This window comes from Falco peregrinus, chromosome 8 (genome assembly GCF_023634155.1).
Source record: "Falco peregrinus isolate bFalPer1 chromosome 8, bFalPer1.pri, whole genome shotgun sequence".
In the NCBI taxonomy this organism is placed as follows: domain Eukaryota; kingdom Metazoa; phylum Chordata; class Aves; order Falconiformes; family Falconidae; genus Falco; species Falco peregrinus.
This window is the reverse complement of record NC_073728.1, coordinates 36401704-36426336: the sequence shown is the minus strand read 5'-3', so window position 1 is coordinate 36426336 and position 24633 is coordinate 36401704. Positions and strand designations below refer to the sequence as shown.

Sequence of the window (24633 nt, the reverse complement as noted above, 5' to 3'; positions counted from 1 at the left end):
GACTGGTACCCAAAGAAGCCTGAAAGCCAGTAAGTTCTGATTTATTGAGTAATGTCACCATACTGTAGCTCTTTTTACATTTCATTTTGTAAAGTAATGCTGATCTTTTGCCGATTCTCACCGAAACGAAGACCACTGTAAAGCAGCATTGGCACACAGACGTCATGGTGTCTGCACGATAGCCAGGGGGTTAGCTTCCAGCAGGCAACACAACTGCTCTGTCTTACTGGATCAAGGACAGATCCTGTATTCAACGGGTCTCTACAAACCAGTGCCTTGCTTCCAGTGAAATGCCTCTGTGTGTGTCATTTACATCCAGCTTTGGCCCTTGCATGCAGGGCAGGATATAAAGTAGCTTTAAGTGGATCGCTGACACGTATCAGGCTTATGGTCCACTTACAGCCCCACATATATTTATTTCTGTTTGGGAGAAGCGGCCAAAACAAGATCTTTTTGGACAACTGCTGCAACGCTAGGAGAGTTTACCATGAGCTAGACTCTACTGTGTATTTTAAATGAAAATAAGGATAGTTTAGAAGTCATTGCAACTTCGTGATTAACCAAAAAATACGATTAGCAATAAATACAAATTACTTAATGTTTGCACATCAATTTCAGTAACTAACGTCACTTGATAAAATCTAATTAAGAACCATAGAGCAGCACATTCTGCATGAATTTCACCATGAATTATTTGCATACAGCTCATTCATGTCCATTATTCAACAAGCTAATGCAAAAAAAATATTACACTCCCTTTGGACAGAGAGGAGATAGCCAAACTTTCTTCCCCAAAGATTCTGATTGAAATGACTTGTGAAGCTGCTCCAGGCACCCTGCTCGGCTGCCCATTCAGCTCTGTGCCTGGGAACATGACACTCTGTCAACTAGCAATGACTGTATTGTCTCCTCACCACAGGCCCATCCCTCTGTAACAGTAACTTCCCTGCAGGAAAATGAAGAGCACGCTGGTTGTGAAGACACCCAAGATGACCACAGGTGGTTACATCAGAAGAAGGTTGTATCTGCTGAAAAGGCACCTGCAAGTCGGAAGTCTGCCTTGGTCAGCACGCTGTACATGCGCTGGGGTAACGGTTTGGAGTAAGGTGCAGGGCGGGGGACAGTTGTGCGCAAAATCACCTCACGACCTGTGGGTGGTGGGAAATCTGAAACTACCCCCGTGTTAAGCCTTCGCTCCTCCGATGAACCCGATCTCCTCAATTCTTCATCAAGCGGAGGCACTGCAGCCACCTTAAACAAGAGCAGAGGTATAATTACAGGGCAAGCTGTTTCTTAACGATAGGGTTCAGAAAATGTTTCTGAGGAGGAACAGAGGAAGATTAGAAATGGTGAACACATCAAAAGGCTTTATGTGCACACAGAGCAGAGCAAGACACTAATGGGATGTTAAGAAATCAACTGCACACAATCGGATGGAAGAACCTTCACGTGTAGATGGTGAAGCTCAGTCTAGATGAAGCTCCTGATTTTTTGGTGTGAAGCAAGGGTTCTGACCACACAAAATGCCCCCTTCTCAAGCAGGAGGGCCCTCCCCTCCACTCGCTGTGGCTACATGAGGCCAAGCCAGCCTTCCTTTAAAAATCATCAGTGCCGCTACTGGAGTCTAGACTAATTGTCACCTGCCTTTTCCAACTCAAAATACTACTGCAATATGTGTGTTCACGGCCAGAGAGAGGCTTGCCAGCATGGCAGTGCAGAGCGAGACACTGCAATCTCCACAGTTAGTCTTTGCCTCAGAGCTGGTAAGCAGCAACACTAACATCTGAATACTGGAAGAAGGGCTGACATGCTGCAATCAGCCCTGTAACCATTCCCTGATTGCATACACGTATGTGTACACACACCCACCCCCAAGTAGGGCCCTCATTTAAGTGTACACAACTCAAGACTGGCAGTGTCCCCCTGAGGTGGGGCAGAATCCACTGGACGACCATCGTGGGCCACACTGCACCTCCGCTCCCACCCCCTCCCCAGGAGCAGGGCCCTGGTACTGCTCTGCAGCCTGTGCCACCAGAGAAATCACCAGGGACAAGTGCCACTTGATCCTACAAGAACAATTCTAGGAAACTAACCAAGAGGATGTTCCCTGGGCTACACTTCTGGCAGTTACCCCAGTTCTTCCCCAAACATCTACCTCTGTCCAAAAAGCCCAGTAGTTTCAGGAAGCCCTGCTGTCTAGATTGCAACATTCAGGTACCGTCCATCACTGCCTCCCGCCCCAGATACCTGGCTGTTCAATAAACAAAAAACAGTGACAGCAAGAGGGAAGAATATAAAGTCATGGCCACATATTTCAGCATCAGAAAATGCTAATAGTCACTTGAAGGGGTTTTTTTTTCCATTTGCCTTGGAATTTTGGTTTTTTTTAAAAAAAGATTTCTCTCTCTTTTTGCTACCTGGTAGGCTCTAAAAACAAACTATGAATGAGGAAAAACCATTCTGGAAACACAAAATTATTTTTATGCTTAGTATGTGAACAACAGCACAAACTAAATCAGGCTGCTGTACTGTATCTACTGAAAGGTTCAGCTCTATGCAGCTAGGGAAAATGAGTGGGAAACAAGGGACAAAGTTGGTTACCTCATCAGAAGACTCAGTCAGCTTGGAAAGGGATGAGAAAAGAACCAGTGATGAAAGATAGAAACAAAGGCAAGTCAGAGGTGGCTTACAAGAGGTTAGAAGGAGATTGTAGGTTTAAGAACATCATGCACTCTACTTCTGAGAACATGCATTTGCGATCATAATTTTCCTGAGAAAACTTGAGAATACAACAACACATTTTACACAACTCACAGAGATGAGTCCAGGTTCAAAAAATAATGAACAAGGATGTCATTCCACTTCTATTTACCAATCAGGTGTCAACTGAAATAATTCATGGCAGATTCAACACCCAGCAGGGGCCTGTAGCAAGTTAGCTCCTGTCCTACTAAAGTCTTAATTAACAGTGACCAGCTACTAGTGGAAAGTTTCTGTAACCAAGCTTCAGTCACTGGTATCTCAAAGGAAATAAAACCCTAGAAATGTACATACATCTTTAACACTGACACTAGAAACTCTTACTCCCCTTTAAAAACATAGTGCCTCAATATTAAAGAGACAAGCGCATACGCTTGTGTACACTTACAGGGCACAGTCCTGGGCTTCATAGGGGAGCCTGTAAGTAAGGCTGGTTGACAAGTTGAGATCTGCAATCAGATTTTCCCTAGAGACTAGAAGGATAAAATAAATGTTCCGATTTTCATTTCTCAGAATAACAACCATGGGCTATTTTCAGAATGGTCCTTTTTTTATGCTGACTTGCAAAATACAGATTATTACAAAAGCATCCATACCCTACTAGAGTTTAATACCCAATCACAACATTTTTATAGCAATGATTTTCAACAGGGTTTCAGGCTCTTAAGATGTCTGCAATACTTACGCTAACCTTGTTATTACCACTGTATTTACATTTTAGTCAGATAATTTGATGCTATCAAGAGGTGTAATTCTGACAGAAACTGAAGGCTGACTGCAGTCCAAGAAGTTTGGAAATCAGTACTTTAAGGCTAATTATTACAGAATCTGCTTAAGAGAAAAAGGGAATATCTATACCAATAGAGGCTGGGGAAGGGTTTCTAGAGAACAGACGCAACACTGGCAATAAGTGAACTGCATGTAGAGTTGTACTGAAAAAGAACTGAAACTTCCCTAAGCACACTAGTTTCCACAGAAGAAAGCTCAAGTATAAGCCTCAATCTAAAAAGTTAATTCCTCCTAAAATAATAAATGTTATGACATGTTTCTCTGCATTCCTAAGTGAAACAATCAACACACGTGACTGCTCTTGCTGTGATGTTGCATATATTGTGTAACTTGAATAAAGCTGAAATTTGTGCCATAATGGATTAGTGATGTCACCCTCTGAAGCAAATTAAACATTGGTGACACCTTTATCTACCTAGCTGGCTTTGACTGTTTTAACATCCCAGGTCACTTACTCTTCTTCCATCTTGCAAGGCTCTGTTATTGCCAAAATCATGTCGGAACACCACAAACGTAAAAAAACCTCAAGCACATTTATGACAGTACATGCATATATGCAGACAAAATAAACTGGTATCATATGATAAGTTGCTGCCTCATACTGCTTACATCAGAAGTGTCTGCAAAGCAGCCAAGAGCTTTCTCTTACCCTCTGAGCGTTCACGAACAGCTTGTGAATAATGCTGCCAGCAGGTCCTCTTCCTGCACCAATAACTGATACTTCTGGCTGCTCCAGGAGACAGTTTACAAATCTGGTGGTACAAATTATTGAAAAGGAAAAAGGGATGTTTAATTCTCAGCTAATCTCAAACCAGAACTGTTTTCTGTGAGGAGGTCTCCACCTAGCACCATTTGCAAAAAGCAAGACAACCCTGACATTTCTCAGCATCCCACTCAAACACCATCATCACCTTTTCATCCCGTTACTCCTCTCCCTCTACCCTAAAGACTAAACCCCCCCTTAGCCTTCAGTTGTTCCTTCCTACCTTTTGCTCTTTCTTTAGTGCTAATACAAGCAGCTGTTCTTTCATAGGTTACGTAGGTCAAAACCGAGCTGAACACAGCGGCCTCCCACGTCAGGTCAGGAGGGGCAGAATTCTAGAACCATTTACCATTGCAACCCCAGCAGCAGGGCCACTTAATGCAACTCAGCCTCTGAAAGGACTGCTTCTCTCAATTAACCACAAACAGAACCCAGGCTCCTAATGCAGATGTGTAAATTCAACATGAAAAGCCGTCATGGTGTTGGCCACACAGTAGTAGTAACAACATGACTATTTTTTTGAGCACAAAGATACTGCTTTGGTCAGACACCGTTCCTCCAAACTCCCAACAGGTATAAAAATACCAATCGCTCCCTCTCAGCACCGCAGCGAGAAGTTAACATGGTTGGTTGGGTTTTGGTTGGGTTTTTTAACGGTACATGTTAGCCATCTTTAGCAATAAGTAAATAATCTGATAGCAGGTAGTGAAGCAATGAAACCTGGCTTGTTGCTTTTCATTCATATGGTTCCTCAGTAATATGTTTCCCATAGTAAAGAGACTAGAGTAAGAAAGCGTAACTTGGGGGGTGGGGTGTATTTCATTCCATAGTAGTTATAGAAAATACTGAATTCCTAGTCCTTCTAATTTCACCTCTGTTGTAACAAAGTTAATCAAATATACCTTTTACAAACATGAAAAACTAAACTAAGTCCCCAGTGCTGTCAAGATAAAAACAAATTCCATTAAAACAACCTGTATCACGTGTTTTCAAAGAGATGGTTACTTAGAGGAGCATTCTGGGTACCCACATACATCTCTAGGTAGCCTACAGACACCTAACGTTTATAGCTACTACACATGACTCCTTAGTATTCTGTATTATCACCACTTGAATCTGTCCTAAATTTTGAAACTACATAAAAAGGGCAACAGAGGAAGAGCAAAACAACACTGGGCAGGGGGGGGGGGAGAAAAAAAAAAATCAGCAGTCACCTTTGCAGGTCGTCTTTCTCCTCCTCATTTTCACATTTCTCTACCCCAAATTTTGCTTTCAGAGACCTTGCCCTGGCAATGATAGCTTCCACACTCATGATCTGAGCAATGATTTCCTGCAGGAGTTTAATAAAAGTGAAAATTAAAAGATGTTATTTTAGCACTCCTGTGAGCAGTGCAAAAGTCTGTCAGGTTTTGAGCACCCGCCAGTTAAAAAGCCTTACTTCCAACTTCTTGTCCTCTGGACCAGGGAATCGTAGAACTTTACTGGAATGGGATATTATCTGCTTAATAATCTTCTTAACTGAAGATATATCTTCTAGTGCTTCTATTTGGAGGAAAAGAAACAAAGAAGTTGTAATTATCGTATCAGCGTTCACCCTAAAATATCTTAATAAATTATGAAGCATTATTTACCTTCTTCCTTTACCTTGAGTACAGCTGCATGGATGATGCAAGGCAAGAGATGCCTTGCAAGGTCAGCTGGTTTCTGAACTGCAAGGTAATGAAGCACCTAGAACATTAGAAAAATCAATATATTGGTGATCAAAACTACTTCCCAAAGATAAGGTTAACTATGAAGGATGAGCACCTATATGGAATAATTCACAAGAAGGGAGCATCATTGTAAGAGAGGACTCAAGCAGTTTTGCAGGAATTTTCAGTGATTACAGTCTCAACAGGTTAGAATGAAACTAGAAATAATTATGTTTTAGGAACACTTCAGTTTCCTAACACATACATGCAGATAAAAACCTGTTTTATTTACTAATAATTCAAAGAAGGACCTAAGTAATACAGCTTGTGAAGTTACATTCCACACACTATTTTAGATACTTCAAACACACTGTTATGCAGCGGCAAGAATTTCTGATTAACCTCGCGCCATGCACAAAAAGTTTAGTAACTCCAAGAACACAGTGCAATGACTTGTTGATGTTTAAACCTTGCAGAAGGAGGAAGAAGAAAGGGCTGCTGTAAGCATTACACAGATCAGACGATCACTAGCCACAGTGCTTTTTACCTTCTCTGCCTCTCTAGTGTCATCAAACAGTCTCTTCTGCCTCCGAGCTGGGACCGGTTTTGCTGTCTCCCAGGCCTCTACCCACATGTTGCTAGGAATCTTCATTCGGGCACTCAGCTCACCCTTAACGACTATGTTCCCCTTCTCATCAACCACTTCTGCTTCGATGTAATCCCGAGGGGAGTACCACCTCACAAAATCCTCCAGACAACAGCCAGGATTAGCTGCCTGGAATGAAAAGGAGATAAAATCTGTGCCTGAAAAATCCTATAAAAACATGATAATCTGGGTAGGAAGGCAGAGAACAGGCTAGGAACCAAAACTCGAATTCTGTCCACAGTCACCAAACTGCACACTATGAAAGAGAGCTGGCAGAGTGAAGGAACAAAGCATAAACCCAGACAGTGGCAAGGGGTAAAACCCACACCATCAACAAATACAAAGAAAGCTTTTTCTTGCCGCCCCAAATCAATACATTTAACAGTTATTTCAGGCAAGCTCAAAATTACGCTGTTAACCAAAGCTGCTGTCTGGTACGTGATACATGCATTAAGTGTGAACTTTAACTAATTTTTTATGTATAAGCTTAGACCAGTAAAGACTTAGATGAAAAACAGCCTAAGCCCAAAAGAATCACTGGGCTGCATAAATAACACTTTCAGCATCAACTTTCCGTCTTTTAACACTCCAGTAACAAAATTAATCTTTTCTTCTTCCTTCAAAAAGAAACTTGAAAAATAAAATCTCCCCCAAACAAAAACAATTCCATTTTTTCATAGATGCAATGTCAACACAAATAAATACATCCACAGGTCTAGAACATAAAAGGAAATCTGGTTTTCTATTCAATGTATCTATCAAGAGTGCACTTCTGCTTCCGATTATAGTTCTATATTATTGAGTTTTTAGATCACTTGCACCATAGAAATAAACCCACTACCTTTATTTAATATGACAGGAGTCGCAGCTAATAAACTGATATTGATATAAATACTCTTACTCTACAGTACATATATGTACCCTTTTAGGGAAACATTGCCATTATTATGGCAATAATTAAAAAAAAAAAAAAAAAGAAACTATTTCACAACAGAATCACCAATCTTTTTAGAGTTTTGGGATCCTTTGATGACAGTTGTGTATGTGCTCTTAGCTCCCTCTGCAGAGCTCAGAAGAGACATGGAACAAATTACTCAAAACCACAGCTAGTCCAATCCCAATTTGATGAACGGCTGTACAAAGAGAGACTTTTAAGTAGTGGTAACTTACCCTCCTGCTAAAGAACAAAACATCATTAACTTTACGTAAAAAATTATGTCCACCTCCCCAAAGTCCAAATACAAAATTGTGAACATGTTAATAGATTCTTTTTTTCTTTTACACCACCTTCATATTCTATCCATTTGAAGTCTGATTAAAGGTGCATTTTAAAAAGCTAGACACAGTGAAAAGTACAGGTAAGAGGCACTAAATGAAACCTACAAGTGGTGGGAGTAAGAGACATGTAATTTTGATTCAGGACTTTGATGCTCAGTTGTCTCCTGACATCATTTTGCACGGGCTGGTCTGCATTTTAATTCCCAATTTATGAACTGTATGTTTTGTGGGGTTTTTTCCCTTTCCACAATCACTGTGCAAATTTACTGGAACGTTACAGCATAACAGGCTAGATAAAATATTTCAAAATCTATGAGTAAGAGCTTTACCAATAGGTCTTTATTTTCAACTTCAAACTATTTTGAAACTGTTTTGTGGAGAAGAAAAAAACCACCCTGTCAAAAAACTTCAAAATTTTTAAACACAAGCAAGAGAGAGAGTTTAAGAAAGCAGCCTCACAGAATTCTTCAAGGAGTACTACCTTAAAAGACTCCATATCTGACAGCAAGCAGGCGCTCTGCATGCGTGCCCGAAGATGAGCACCTTCTGCTGATGTCCCGAGTTTTGCCAGTACCTCAGACTGTTCTTCCAGCAAATCTTCAGTCATGGGCGCTGGTTCCTGTAACGTGGAAAAAAACCAAGCTGACAAATAGCCTCTCCGAGACTTAGCCCTGATTAAGGAAGGAGTGGAAAGCTCCCTGTCACCAAAAGTTCATTCTACTTTATTTTGTACTCCAAGGGAATAATCGTAACTCTTTACTGCTTAAACTGTTTACCATAAAGCTACGCATCTGAAGAAGACACTAAAAACAAGAAACTACAGAGAAAACAGCCTGAGACTGAAGTAACAATATAAGGACATATTGTTAAAATGCCAAAATCCAGATGAAGTCCAGGAAGTGTTTGACTGATACTATTTTGTTGTGATGGTTGAAAATCTACCTAAAGCAATGCAGAATTTTTGCCATTGATACTGTCAGCGCATAATTAATTGACAACATTTGCCTGACTACACTCTGCTAATACCTTTTACCCACGCAAAGCAATATTCATTAAAAATAACTTCTCTGAAGTGAATAAAAAATACTGTACTCCTCATGCACGGCTGATTTCAAACTACTTCCTCCAACACCACCACTTCCTATTTCCTCCCTAGTCACTCCGCAAGGCAGTCTGTGTCAGGTAACATTTCCAGTAGTTTGATGATACTGAAAACTGGTGACTTTTGATGCGAGTTGAAAAATCTTTCTCTTAGAAGAAGGAAAAAACAAAGCAACAAAAAAAACAGCAAAACTGATCCAGTACTCTGATCAGTCAGCTAGGAATTCTCCTGGTAGAAGAACCACAGCAGTTCCTGCTTTACAGAAAAGAAGAGTTAGGAGGGGATGGAAGGTGCCTTAAGAGCTGGCAATAAAAAGAATCCCGGATTTAAGGTACGCAAGGCAGCTTAATTCTTGTTTAAAAAAAACTTGGTTTAAGTGAAATTTGGTAAGGAGACCCATTCTCAAGTAAAACAAGGAGCACGTGAGATTTTGGTTTAACAGCCTCCTCAAGATTTAAAAATAGAAAACAAGGTCCTGGGCCAAAACCACTTAATTTTAACAACAGACTATAACCTGCAAACTATATATAGTTTCACAATCCTAGGTGTAAAGCCATATTGCGTGAGAGTCATATTGCGCATCTGGCTCAACTCTTGCTACCTAACCTGTGTTATTGGAATGTAGAGGGGCTCTCCTGGATGCAGCAGCATCAGCTTTCCATGTGGATGCAGACGACCTTCTGGTTTTAAGTTTACAGACTCTTTGTTCCCTTCTTTTGGTCCTCCCTTCTTTCCATTTTCCTGTCCATTTCCTTTAAGATCTTCTGTGTCACTTAAACATTCAAAAAATTCCTCTTCACTGTCACTCCAAGATTCCCAAGACTTGCCAACTTCTTTTTCCTTATCAGGGTTATCTCCAGAGTGGTCTCCTCCTTTTCCAGTATCACCAGAAGCACCCCCAGGTGAACGATCAGACACGCTCCCCCTCTTCCCCTCATCTCTTGCTTTCTTTCTTTCAATGCAACAATTTAACATCTAACAAGTTAAAGGAAAAAAAATAATTGTTTAGCAATTACTTCTCTTATGGAAACAATGTCACAGAAAAACTTGGAGTCACCAAAAATTTCTTACATAAATCTACAAGATAATAATTCCATCAAACTTGTTGCTATAACAAAGATCTTCCCAAGAAATGAAGTCCACACCCAAAATTACAAGAACAACTACATCTACAACAACATATTTAGCTAGTAACCGCTATAATTTTGACAGTTTCCTTAGAGGAAAAATAATTTTTAAATTTGGGATATTTACCTGAAGTTTCTGATGCAGCAAACAACATCTCAGATCAGGAGGGCCGTTAGCTAATCTAACAAAAGGTAGAAGTGTAACCATTATCAATTATGAAATTGAATCTTTCACACACGTGCTCTTAAATCACATGAAATGCAAAAGAGGGGCAAATACCCACACTGAACCCAATCCCACCGTTAGAACTACACAGCTCTTCTACGGTCTCAGAAGACAAGCTCATGACTGAACAAGCCCAGAAGTTAAACTACATTTATTTCCTAGAGGTCATTTCTGAGAAAGATCATTGGCACCAGAATGAGACGGACACACCCTGCATTTCCTGGGCAGCTTTCCATTTGGGAGTTAAAAGGGTAACTGTTTTCAAACAGAAATTAAGCACCTTTGACTTTACTTTCAAAATTGCAATGATAGAGTCAACTTCCATTTTATGTTAGTGTAACCATTTGAAAGGACAAACCAGTGAATAAATGGCCAGTCCATGCCATTTAAAAAAAATTAAAAAGGGGGGGATGGGGGCGGTGGGGTAGGACAACATACATTCTTGCTCCACATTGATATCTCATCCTGACAGAATCCTTCATTTGCTCTGCAACAAACTCTGCTGCAGCGGACGTAACCTGGAAGGGCTGGACTACTTGATACAGCATGAGCTGCCTGAAAGGCTGTTACACCAGCAGGAACTTGGAACAGCTCCCTTAGTAAAGTGGCAAAAGTACACCACAAGGTACAGCTGTTTCTCCCTATATCAGCTCCTTCATTTTTATCTAACAATAAACTAGAAGCCAAGCTTTTGGATAAGCTCCCTGCCCTCCCCTTTCATTCACACAATGGAGTGCTCTTCAACTTGAGCTTCCCAAAGCATCCTGAGGTTTTCCAAGGAAGACACAGATGCTCTTCCCTACTCCCTATCCTTTCTTGCTTTAAGGAAGTAAGGCAATAAAAACAGAACATAGCATTTGAAATTTAAAAAAACCCAAACAGTATGGTTCAAAGTCATAGTGAACTCACTCTGTTCCTGAAACAAAGAACATTTTCTATGACGAAGCAACAAAACAAAACAAAAAAAATTACCCTGGAATAAGGTAGTTGTTCTCCCATCTGTAGCGCATTTCTAACACAAATTCTTGCCAAAGATGTGCCACTCCTTTTACTCCTCCATGGTAGAAGTTTATCATACAAAGGCATAAAGCTAGTTTGTACGTCAGACTATCAGAAGGAGCAGATTTAAACTGACCGAAGAGATTCTACGTAAGAAATAAATGAAAGCAAGAAATACAGAAAAAATGGCATTTTTTCCAAAATGATATGATCTCTTTCATGCTTGTCAATATAAAAGGGGCTAATTAAGTATAAGCTACCAAAAATGACAATCTTTGGAAGAAAAAAAAAAGAAAAAGAAGAAATTAGAAGGGGGAAGAAAAAAAACAAGCAGCACTATTTTTACCTAGAGATTCCACAAAGGTAAATTCCCCTTTCCAAAAATTGTCTATTACAAGACACAGTGTAAACACAGCAAAGTCTGTATGAACACACACACTCAAAATTGCTTTTTATCTCTCAGGAGTGCCAGTCAGTAAAACTTACATATTCTTCAGTCTCTGGAGGAGGATTGTTTCCTGCTGTAGGGCTAGTTCTGCTTTCAAATCCATCTGCAACTTTGTCAGCAGCATCAGGAAATAAGAACTTGAAGAAACAAAACCAAAAAAAAGTTCAACACTTCCATCAGTGTGTTTTTCCTGATTTTTCCCAGCTTCTCCGTAAAACTACTGCTGGCTACATCCCAGCAATCCCTGTAATTAAAACTGTTAGCAGAGTTCATTTTCAGTCCACTTATATTGCACAGACTTGTAATGACTTTGGCTGTTTCAAGAAGCTGATCAATGCAATTCAAACGATGGAGCTAACATCAGACACTTTTCTTCATACTTCTGCTACAAACTCTAAACCAAACACATCAGTGGAACCATGAAATCTATGTTCTATATGAATTCAGTGTGCACAGACAGCTCACTTACCAGGAGAATAGTGTTCAGAACTTCATTGTTTAAAGGTGATTCATCCACTCCTCTGTGCTTGCGAATTTTTTTCTTTGCACTGTGAACCATATTTGTGACTGATAATTTATGGATTGGGACTGGTGCTGGCTCTGTGAGCTTTGACAAAGCATGGCTAATATCAGCAACGTCTATAAAACAAAATAAAAACAATTAGAACAAAACAAACACAAACACAAGATCATCCCTCTTTAAAAGCTCACCTGTCAACATACAGTCTGTTTATCTTGTATTGATTTTTAACACCCTGTTAACCAGAGCTACACCCCTGTGCTGTCAGGTTCCATACCTGATATTCACTGCTCTTAGCCACAAAGATAAGCAGCAGAATGAGGTCACAAAGGAGTCACAGGGTCCTTGACTTAATTTACTGAATGCAGTCTGGACTGAGTTGGCTGTAGTTAGTGCCTGCCACCTACTGTAGTAGTAATGCACACTTGCAGACAGTTACTGGCAGAGAAAATAAACCCAGTATTAATCGCTACATATACAACCTTACATTGTGTAAACACTATTCTGTTTTAGAGCCCTCAGGTAAACTCCTCAAATCAAAAGATTTTTTCCAGAGTTGCTGCTGGTAAACTTTAAAATGAATAAATACTGTTAAAGAGAGGGCAGACAAATTCAAGTAAAAAACTACCAGCAGCCTGAAAAACCTCACCTTGGCAAACATTTCAGGAACATTAGAGATAAGGAGGGTTAAAGAGACTGCATGTCAAGCACTAGGAATAACACACGTCCTACTCAGTCTAACACCTTTTTAAGCTGACTAGCGAGCTCCATCAAAACTACGACCAAGTATTACCAAAGAAAATACATCCATACAGGCCATATTTGGAGGGAAGAGGTGACGAGGCAGGAAGGAAGGGAATGTTCACCGTATACAGCAAGAAAAGCAAAAGAAAGGGAAAGGGACATCAAAAAGATGACAGTATCTATACTGCTGGGACAAAGTCTGACCCATTGGTCAGATAATTCTGGTTTGTTTGGGTTTTTTGTTTTTTCCTTAAAATACCTTAAAACAGAGAGGATAACAGCAAAGTCTTTCAAACTTAAGTTTAAACTTTCAAACTTCCAGTTTAAAGACTCTTTAAACTGGATGTTGAAACATAGAATACACAGTACTTAAAAAAGGAGAAAAGAGCAGAGAAAAAATACATAAAACAACATGTACAAATCTGACGTGTGCTCAAAACCAACTCTTGCACACACTAGGAAAATTTTAAACTCTTGTATTCCAGTGGGAAAAAAACACCAACTGTAACAGAGGCAACTGTCCTCTGGGCTTTGGGAGGTAAGCTGGCCTAGAATTCATGAGAAATTGTACCATGTAGCACTGACCAGAAAATTCGTAGGAGCAGTACAGAAAATGCCTAACAGTTAGAAGTATAAATACTGATCGATCTGCAGTCAGGAAGAGGGGATAGGGAAAGTAAAATAACATGAAACAATTTAAAAGAATTCACACAAATTAGCAAGATTTTAGTTTTACCTTTTCCTTCCTCTTCAAATGCAGACCTTCCAAGTATCTCATCAGTTGACTCCTTCCGACGGCAAAGCTTGAAGAATTCAGTAAGAAAGTCACCTGTACAAGAAAAGAAGTTTCTGAACAGCTACTCAGTTAAAAATCTCATTGAACAACAAGCTAACTCTCAAAATTATGCCTGAGGGACAATAAATTTTATCTTTTAATCTGAAAGAACATGATAATTTTTCCTGAAGCACAAATATCTTTAAACCACACAATTAAAGCTTAGAGAAATGCACACTTAAGACAGCTATCAGCCACCTCTCCAAAGCACAGTTCTGCATTCAGTTTAACTTACTTCTTCACCCAAAGCAAGGTGAAACTTGTGCAGCATGTTAATTTTTTTAGTTTTGAAGCCTTTTTCCCCACAAGCTAAAAGGCAAGAACAGACAACAGTACAGCTCTCCAGGCATAGCAATCCTGCCTGTCAAATAGATTGATGCATCTAAGGAAATGGATATATGCAAAGGGCACTTAATAGAACGTAAAGATTCTCGGAAATCTAAATTTTCACAGAACACACAGAGTAAATGCTTATTCTCTGGAACGTGGTGAAGTCAGAACAGCAATGAAGTTGATGGTACACAGATGCAGAATAACCTACAACAGAAACGTCTGTTTTTGCAAAACTTGTGTTCTTGAAGAAGCAGCCCAAAATAACATCCACTTAAAAAAAAAAGGCTGTAAGGAAACAGAGGTCAGCCGGTAATCATCCATGCAATCCCAACTTCACAACAGCTTAGAAGTCGTAAGAAGATAGGGAATTCTTATGTCTTACCCAATAGACACTGAGGATTATCTGCTTTTCCGACTCTCACGGACCACTGGGGTGCTTGAATAGGATCCAAGTCACTTAAAAAAAAAAGTGTCATGTTGTCACTGTATGCAAGAGATGAGTATCAAATTCTCAATAAATGTAATGTCATAGCCAGTTAGGCCACAGAAGCCATAATATACACATTACATAGGAGAACATGACACTCTCTCTAATATGCAAACAAGAGTCCCTGTTCTCATGTACCTACATAAGAAACATGAGAACAATTCAGGTAGAACTAAATTGTCTTCCTTTAAAGTGTACTGATGTTGAAAACTCATTTCTGCATTAATTAAAACAATAAACCACTTTTTTTCTTCTTTCTTAAGTATCAGGATACACTGTTCTTTAGGAGGCTTAGCAGAAAACCTGGATGACAGTTTTTGGCAGAGGGATGTCAACCAGTTAATTCTTTTTGCTTTCCACATTCCACCATAATCTTTTTCAAGAAATATGCAATACACAAAACTTAAGTCTAGCATGGGAATATGCCAAAAAAAGGAGGTGTATGTTCTGTTGAGATTACGATACAATAATATTTTCTCACACAAAAACGCATTTAGAAAGGTGGCATTTTCCCAAAAGAGATGTTCTATCAACTGACCTTAGCGTTCCTCAGAATGAGTTCTCTTTCACACACAAAGCTACACACAATGTTTTAGATGTTAACTACTGTACTTAAGCAACAGATAAAGTACACTTCTAGATATTTGCAATTCAGACAAAATACTTACGAATAAACATCATTGTCGACAATAATACCTTCTGTTAGGTGAGGCCATGTAGTAGCTAAATGAAGCTCACTGAAACAAAACAAGATTTAAATCTTTCAGTGCTAGTAGAAAGTGTTCTTTCCATCACAGTTAAGATCTTGAAAGGTATTTGTGATATTCATATTTAAGCCCCTCTAGGTACTCTGCAGCTACAACTACAAACATGCATGTTTTCCAATGAGTTTTCTCGCTGCATACATTCTGTTGGTTATTCTACAGCACATCACCCACTACTGCACTAAACTTTACTAGTACCTGGCACACAGGACTCTTCCACAACTCCTCTCTACGAAAGGAGAGACTGCACACTGTATTCTAGGTATCCAGGTACAAAACAGCTTTCACGAATTGCCTACAGCATTAACCACCAACACATCAAAATGTTTCCTAGATTTGCTGAGTGGTAATGGGATGTACAGGAGAGGACAGGGAGATGTAATAACACAGTTTACAGACCCACTTTATTTTAAGTCTTCTACAAATGTCAAAATTAAGATGAGAATAAGTCCAACCCTTTAATTTTTAAAGTTTCTCGCTAGTTAAGGTATATTTCAATGTAATAGTTTCAGACATAAATGGAGTACTCCAGAAGTTTACGGCAAAAGGTTTACATACTAGAACTCTGATTATCATTAGACAATTTTGCAAATGGTCATCTTTGCTATTAGACCATTACTTTTCACTGATGTTTCTTATGTGCTTGAATAATTAAGTATCTGTTAGAGGCACGCTAAGCAATAGGCAGGCAAAGCTAAGATTTGAAATAACGTACCTTTAAGCCCTCCATTAAGGAAGCTGTAAAACGCAGTTTTCTCAAATCTTATCTTACCTAATAGGATCCTCACAGGCACCAAATGGTAACTTCCCAAACTCAAGGCCTCCAACTTCTCCCCCAACTAGAGCATCTATATCTGAAGACAGATCGATAAATTTTCCATACAGAATTTATGGAATATTTTAAGCAGCATATCATCTTAATTTCACAGTAGCATGCAGGATGACCAGAGCACAGCTGAGCAGCTAATGTGACAGAGCTATGAAAACGTAATCCTGGCATACAATCGAATTGTTTCCAGCAGAAACTGAGAAGTAATCACACAACAGGACATTCAAAAAGACAGATAAAATTATAGTAATCTGTGTTGAGGGAAGGTTACTTTCTTCATACTGGCAAAGATGGTAACTATAAAGGCAGCCTTAAAGAGTAAATGCTGACACAAGAACAAAGATACACAAATTTGGCAGAAAAACATTTAGGCAGGAAATCAATTCCAAGCAGAAGAGGAAGACTCCAAAAGAGCAACTCTGGAGAGTGAAAAATCAACCACTTCTAAAAGGCTGACTATTTTATGAAGAGAGTGATATGTTACATCTCCTATAGTTAAAGATATAACCCAGTGATCTGGGAGATTCCTTGTAATCCCAGGTACTTAAAGATGCCTCCCAGCATCCTCAGCCACTTCCCATGCTACATCCTTCAAATATATAAACCAAAAATAGACAGCCTTCACTGAACAAAAGTTTAAAATGGGTAATAACATATTGGAATGCCATTATAATAATGCTATTACAGCATCTGATCCTTAATTTTAGATGCATCTGGCAAACTATTTACACACAAAACAAGCAAAATATTAGAGCAGATGAAGTACTTGGATAACTTAATTACATAATTCCTTCTCCAGAGAAGATAAAAGACATTTAAATTCTTTGGGTTTATTTGAGAAGAGCTAAATAAGTGAGGGTAATAAAGTACAGGTCTAGTTTCTCACAATGAATGTAAAACCACAACTGCATGTAGCAACAGCAGTAAAAATGATGTTCATTTCCAGTTTCTGCAATACACTATGCCACTAGCTCCCGTAACCAGAATCCTCTGAAAGAATAGCATTTTTTCAAACTGCTCAAATCAAGAGATACAATCAGTGGTACAACTCATTCACCTCAAATCAGGGATCCTGACTTGATGAATAACTATAGCAAGGCAGAGAGCGACTACAGAAATCACCAACTTCTGTGTCTGCAGAAATAATAAAAATTAAAATCTGTAGAACCAGCTTCCCAAGTTCTTTATGTAAACTTGGTTTATCTACAAAGAGAAACTGTCACTTAGAGCACTGACCTTCTCCGACCCTAAAGAGCAGGATTCTCTTTAAACATATTTTCAACATTCCTTAGGTACAAACACAGAGGGATCAACTTCATTATAGGCTTCTTCAAAACATACCTTTGATTACTATAAGAAAGTATTTTTTTGAAAGCCAAGGAAAGCCAAACAATTAAGTAACCAGACCAAGGTCACACAGGTTTTGTCTAAGTGTGCCCTAAATACTTTAAACTTGTTACATAAAACTACTACAAAGTCCAGAAGAACTCAGGCATTTTAATTGCTCCACCACCCTGTGCCTGAAATACCACACCACTAATAAAATCTATGCTAAGAAGGAACTAACAGCTACCTTTTTCCTGTACATTTGTTTCCCTTTGAGCCAAGAGAAGTTTATAATTTATTTTCTGATGCCATCTATATAGAAATTGTTCTGTTGTTCTGTTAAAACCAAATCCTTGATACCCAAGCAAAAACGTGTTAACACCAAGCAAGCATATGAGAGTTCACTGTAAGAGTACCAAGCCAGCAAACTCACTCTGGTTTCCACAGCATCACTATGACATAAATTTATCAAGTCTGGTGCGTGTACTTCAGATTCAGGGCTATACATTACTTCTCCCCTTTTTCCCCTTATACAAAGCTATTAGAACAAAAGGCTTGATCAGAAAATGTTCCTGCATGAAAAAAAAATAAATCAATCAACTCCTTGGCTTACTTAGCATTGTGTAAAAACCAACAAAAATCCAAACTTTTACCTCAAGTGAGGTCCATACAATATTTTCTCCCTTTCCCATTGTTAATACTCTTAAATAGGGAAGTATTAAAACCAATTACTTTACGGAAATACTCCTGTAAAGTATTAGCACTACTAGAACCTGAATCCAAACATTTTCCTAAGGAATTCAGGGCAGAATTCTTTAGATCCACAATCAGTCACCCTTTCCTCTCCAAACAGATACTACCATTTTAGAAGTCTCACTGTATCTCTAAATGCTAATAAAAAAAAGCATATTTCTAAGCACAGCCCTAACCAAAACACCTGTCTCAACCATAAGCCACAGACATGATTTCAGAGCAGCTTTAAGCTTGCTAACCTGTCATAGGGAGTGGGATGGTACTCAGTTTTAACTGAAGCCTTTCCTAGTAATGCAGAAAATGTTTTAATTCTTCTGGCAAGATACGGGAACATTTTCTTCAGCACTGACTGCTTATCTTAAAACAAGTTATTCTGAGGACATAAACCTCCTACCTGGTGGCTGCTGTGGCCAGAAATACTGCTGCCAGTCTTGAAGCACATATGTAAGCCGAATAGCCATGCTAACTGGAGGCAGTGGTGTTAAAGGGCATCCCTTAAAAATATTACAGGAAAAATTCAATGTAAAGAGTACATCCTCTCAAACACTCCAGGCCTCCAACATAAATTAGTTAAAATAACTTGTATTAGAGCTGATTTTATCAGAACTGCAACACCCCAAGTATTACTAGTAAAGCCATTATTCAACAAGACATTCACAGATAAAATGCATGAGACATTCATATGCTCCATTTAACTGGTAATTCAGAAGTAAATCTGACCAGAATGAGTTAGGTTTTCACTAAGAATTTTTTTCCCCTCAGCGTTTGGATGAGATTGCCGACTACCAGTACCAGTTGTGAAGCATTGCAGTCAGCCACACCAGTCCATAAACAAGCAACTTCCCCAGACTCCTGGTATTTCACCAGGCTGTTTTTCACTCTTAACTTACCTAGGAGAGCTACAAAGCAGCGGAATTAAGAACCCACCTCAACCCTCCCTTCTCTTAAACAGAAGAACAGTTTGTTTTGTGGAGGGGTAACAGAGGATTGTTGCAAGGAGACTGTAAAACACACACTCCCTCACATGCCAGTGGAAATAGCAATGGAAGAAGGTGGTAACATTTGAGGAACAAAACCTATACCAATTTTCCTTCTTTATCGCTAGGTACTGGTGATAGCAGGAAAAAGATTTTGTTGGTGTCAGCACTGTAAGCCTCATTCTTATTAAAAAAAAAAAATATATCCCTAGAAGACAGAAGCGAATCCACAAGCAATCAGGTAATACAATAATCATTCTTAGTATCAGTTATAAATGTTCAGATGCACTTACAATCTTCGATTTGAAGATATCCAGTAAACCTGATAAATGAGTATACTGATTTGGCACTTTGCGAAGATGAACCATTTCGAAGTCAGTTCGAACTCCTGGACCCTGACACTCTCCAACATACATTCGTCGCCATTTCTGATGTATTTGCACAAACAGTGGTACCTGACTATTAAACGGGAATATTTCAGATTATTTGAAATGTCACACTGTCTTCTAGTCTACTAGCTACATCTTTTAACATAATTTCAACATTATTTCTTATTCTTTAGAATATATTCTCTCTTAATGCAACACAGCTTAAAATGGTTCATAGGAATCAAAGAAAAATACTGTGAATTTCACCATTAAATGGAACGCCTAACAAGCTGACATATATGACAAAAATGTCATAAGCACAGCCCTATCCATGACTTCAGCTACCTAGTTTTCAGTCTAAATATTTTTTGAGAAAAATTAGAAAGTTACTGATACCATGTATAGGGAACAAATCCTTTCAAAAGTTGTATTTTGTATACCAGTTATTCCAATAACTTCTAGCAGCTTTTAAAAAGCCTGTAAGGTTTTTAAACAATAATGAATATAAACAACACATGGAATCAATCTTATAAAGTTTCCATGGGAAATTTTTTTAAATCTTTTTGTAACAATGTTATGGTGCAAATGCAACAAACTCTGAAAGTATTTTGCTAACAAATTAGTACTTTTTCCTCACAATAGCAGTATGCTAGAGTTTTACCTGGACATGTAAAAAGTTTATGCTTTCGCTTACCAGCCAGTGTTCCCCAATGCGATGGAAATGGAACTCAGCAAAAGGTTACACTTGGATTCACTAAGTACCCCATCATTATTTGCCGTCGGAGCAATAACCACAAACTCACGTAAGCCATACCTTAGAGAACAAAAAAGAGCACGTTTGTGTTTTTTTAGCAAGCCAGCTAAACCACACATTTTTTAGCAATATTGTCACCTGAATACAACAGACTGTGGAATCTGTTATTTCGATGTGAGCGCCTCTTTCAGAGAGGTCAAGAAGTGAGTGGGCACGGAGTGCTGCGGAGTGCTGCAGATTCTCAAATCACAAACCGCTGGAGCTTAACAGCACTCAAACCCTGTACTCAAAATCATGTGAGGACTTCCAGATCTAACAGTCCTGAGGTTTTTTACTTTATGTTAATAAAAACTGTAGCTATCTATACACAAAACCAGTCTCTCTAGAACAATGCTATAACGTGCTCAAGATTTGCATTAGTAAGCATATGGTTGTCACAGTTTCTTAAAATGCTGCAGCTTTCCTTTTTCAGAATGCGTCTAAACATTATCAATATAAAAGCTTAGCTCGTCTATGAAAATTAGTCTAAGAAAACTAGTCTATGGTGGGCTTTTTTTGCACTCCTTGCCTGCGTCCAGTATGAGGAATCATTTTAGTTAAGCTTTAACTTCCAATGGCAAAAAATACAGATGTGATTGTGTCAACTTCAAATATTTTTCAATTGCTACGCTTATTTGTATTAAAGATGAGAAGCAGCATAAGTACCATCTTACGAGACAGTGAGCTCTGGGAGGAAAGTCATTGTTCATGCACAGCAAGTCCTGCATAGGCAGAGGAAGGGCATCTGTGAAAAAAATTGATAGAGAAGAGCATCAGCATCCATTCAGCTGACTTGTAATTTACTTATATAAGCAATTTGTTGACTGCAAAGCATACTAAAAGCGTGTCAGATCACACCCATCTGACCCCAGAAAATTTCACACAGAAGCAAATCAACACACTGTGAATTTCACATTCTGAAACTGCCTTTTGTAGTATCCTTACAGCTATGTAAGTGAACTATCAGCTACCTTCTACCAGTTCTTCTTTCCCATCTTTGTCACTGGGTTCTTGTACAAGATAATGATGGGTAATTGAGAATTTGAAGTCTGCAAATGAAATTTCATCTGATTTCTCCTCCCATGCTCCTGTGGTATATACACCCTGCATATAAAAAAAGATACTATTTGATCACATTCAGTTAACATTCACAAGCCTTAAAAAGTATACTGCCCACAGGATCCATAATATTTATTCATCTTTTTCTACTGCTAAATATTTATTCTTAAGCAGCTAAACACTGTTTTAACTTCAAAAAAAAATTCTCAAGGCACTTCTTTATAATGGTAGCTGAATGCTCTAATTCGTGTTGCCAATAATCATGTTCATCTCGAGGACCAGATATCACTGAGAAGCATTCAGAATTACACTGCAATAAAGTGGCAAATATATCCTCTCATACGCATCTATGCATCTTAAGCATATGCACCCTGAACTTTTCCCAAAGACAGAAGCTTCCCACCTGGTATTTTATCTACATCATTCTTCTTTAATATTTACTTTGAATATGCTTTCACTGATAAATGAATTTTTATCTGTAATTTGAAAACTTTATGTATGTAAGGATAATTAATTTTTAAACAAAAATAGAGCATAGGAAAGTTACTAGGAAAAAATATTGTACAGAATTGTGTGTTTCTAATAAAATAAAGCAACTTGGACAATCCTTTGATCTGTATAGGGTGTCTTCTCACTAGAAATCAAGAAGAGAGGTCTGGTCTGGAAAGACGACATGGAGGAATACACTGACAGCTAAGGTGGAAAACTAGTTTATTAGATAATGTAAGTTTTTGTTGTGAATACACTATATCCTGATTAAAATTAAGAATCATAAAATTCCTCTGGAAATATAGCAGCCATTCAATCTGAAACAGCTGAATTTATCTGCAGCAGCATGCAGAAAAGTTCAGCAATTTCCTCTGCATTTTACAGGACTGAGAAAGCACTACAAATGCCCTAATTAGACTTTGAAAAAAATATCTCTCATCTATGAAACATACTGACTCACAGATAGTACTAGGCAAACCTCAACCATAAGCGTCTGACGTGTGACAATGGCACAAGGCAGGGCAAAATGAAGCTCCTTAAGAATTTAGAACAGCTTCAACCATGTTTCCAGATTCAAAACTAGGAATAAAAAAAAAAAACTAAAAAATCACTAGGCCCTATATGAAGATCCAACTTTACCAGGGAAACAGCCTGTTTGGCAGACAGCCCACCAATAAATTCACAGCAACTGTTTGTCAAATTGCCACTTTCGTAAGCAAAATTCCCCAATACAAAATCTGCCACATCTAAGAAAATGGCACCCCCATGCAATATAGACGTGTATTCCTAGTCAGTAATTAAAATTGTAAAAGAAAATTCAGAAGCAGCAACTGACCTTTTCTAGAGCTTTTCCTGAAGAAATCCCAATAAGTTTCCAGTCATTCAATACTTCTTCTATTTTTGAAATAAATCTATTAAGGAGAGGAAAAGGCATTAACATCTGCTGAACACTAAACTTGTATTGTAACTCAGCCACCAAAAAGCAGGCAATATGTTGTCCTACTATCAAATTCCTTAAAACAAACCCAAAGAACAAACCAAGAACAAAAAAAACCCCTCCCAAGTATCAGTCTAAAACTGGAACAACTGCTTCCTAGTACAAATAAGAAGGTCCTCCTATGTTTACATTTTAAATGTTAGTTACTTTTAGCAACTGCTACAAGCATGTTCAAGCCGTGACAGAATCTCACCTTTTTCTGGTACTGCAGCATATTACTTCTAACACATACTGCTGTTTCACTGTCCACAGACAAATAAGCATCTGAGACAAAATTATAAACTAAATACAGATTTAAAAAGTAGTGCTTGGAATTGCTGTCTCCTGTCACGGACACTGTTATGGGAAAAAGCCTTTTAAAAAATAATGCATTAAGAACACAAGAGCATTCTTCACCTTACATGTACGTTCACAACCATGTACGTTGTTCTACTAACTTTGAAAGGCTCCAGCTATGAGGCGACTACTTTAATAACTGGGCGAGTACTTTAAGAAAGCACATAAGCTTTCGAGATGTTTACTCTAACCCCCCTCAAGGAGATATTAAGCCAGACCTTCCACTAAGCTCAGAAACAGTTTGCCTAGATCCTCTTAACCCAACTCGGCAGCTGCGGCCTGAGCCTCGGCCGTAACGCCGGGCCCAGCTGCGGGGGCCGCCGCTACCGGCCACCGCAGCCTGACGCTTGGCGAGGCCGGCGGCGGCGCCGAGGCCCGGTGAAGGGGGATGGGCCCGGTGAGGGGGGAGCCCGGTGAGGGGGGAGCCCGGTGAGGGGGGAGCCCGGTGAGGGGGTCCCTCAGCCCCCCTCGGCGGCCGCGGCGAGGGGAGCGGGGCGGGCGGCAACGCCTACCTCTCCCACTCGGAGGCGGTGGTGAAGTCCGTGATCTCAAACACCTCCGACTCGGGCTGCAGGGAGAGAGCGGGAGAAACAGTGAGCGGGGAGACCGCGGCCGCCGCGGCAGAGCGCAGGGGAGGGGAGCGGGCAGCACCCACCTCACTGTCCGCCGCCATCTTGCGCCGCTGCCCGGCCAGGACCCCCTCGCCCCGGGCGCAGAGGCTCACGGGAAGGCGGCGGAGGGCGGTGCGCGCCGTCCCGCCCGCGGGCCGCTCGGGTTCCCCTCACAGGGCGGCGCGGCCGGAGCCCTCCCGAGCCCGGCTCCCCGCCGCGGCAGCGGGGCCTCCCCGTTCCCCGGGCATCCTTCTTCCTCCCGAGCCCTCCCCGTCCCCCGGGCGCCCTTCCCCGTGGGAGGGGACACCCGAGCGGCCCCCCGCGCTGGCGGCTGGCTGGAGGGCCTCACGGGCGCCGCCGAGGAGGCTCCCGCTGGGGCGGTCACCTCACGGCGCGGCGAAGCTGAGGCAGGGGCTGCTCCTGTTAGGGATAGCCCGAGAGGGTAAACGGAGTGCCGTACCGCCTGGTCCTCCGTGTGCCTGGGGTACCGGGGCCTGGCTGCGGTCACCATTAGCCCGGCGGTGCCCGGCGGGAGCTGGGGTGTCCCCCGGGCCCGGGGACCCTAAAACAAGGCAGCCGGCGG

The 24633-nt window shown here is 40.1% G+C and overlaps 1 protein-coding gene across 5 annotated transcripts; it reads right to left on the bottom strand.

Annotated features, from left to right (window-relative positions):
• Positions 1 to 25: 25 nt before the first annotated feature.
• On the bottom strand, positions 26 to 24282 carry RAB3GAP1 (RAB3 GTPase activating protein catalytic subunit 1). 5 transcript variants are annotated; one of them, XM_055812417.1, is made up of 25 exons: positions 24095 to 24279; positions 23952 to 24007; positions 22942 to 23017; positions 21530 to 21662; positions 21225 to 21303; positions 20460 to 20579; positions 19691 to 19856; positions 18815 to 18914; positions 16285 to 16366; positions 15417 to 15485; positions 14644 to 14717; positions 13830 to 13922; positions 12299 to 12468; positions 11868 to 11966; positions 11355 to 11527; positions 10284 to 10338; positions 9636 to 10004; positions 8409 to 8546; positions 6551 to 6778; positions 5944 to 6040; positions 5751 to 5854; positions 5527 to 5642; positions 4199 to 4301; positions 2602 to 2622; positions 26 to 1251 (listed from the first exon to the last, which is right to left on the bottom strand). In XM_055812417.1, the coding sequence occupies exons 1-25, from the start codon at positions 24110 to 24112 to the stop codon at positions 1009 to 1011; spliced, it is 2982 nt and encodes a 993-aa protein (XP_055668392.1). In that variant the 5' UTR covers positions 24113 to 24279; the 3' UTR covers positions 26 to 1008. The 5 variants fall into 5 exon arrangements, with proteins under 5 accessions (XP_055668392.1, XP_055668394.1, XP_055668393.1 ...); XM_055812419.1 differs by lacking the exon at positions 24095 to 24279 and adding an exon at positions 22567 to 22685 and having other exon boundaries at positions 23952 to 24013; XM_055812418.1 differs by lacking the exon at positions 2602 to 2622 and having other exon boundaries at positions 24095 to 24275.
• Positions 24283 to 24633: the final 351 nt, after the last annotated feature.

Coding starts and splice junctions, on each gene's coding strand:
- RAB3GAP1 (XM_055812417.1), bottom strand. Junction 23,018..23,951: donor ACCGCCTCCGAGTGGGAGAG/GTAGGCGTTGCC, acceptor TCTCCTTAATAG/ATTTATTTCAAAAATAGAAG. Junction 6,041..6,550: donor ACACTAGAGAGGCAGAGAAG/GTAAAAAGCACT, acceptor CTAATGTTCTAG/GTGCTTCATTACCTTGCAGT.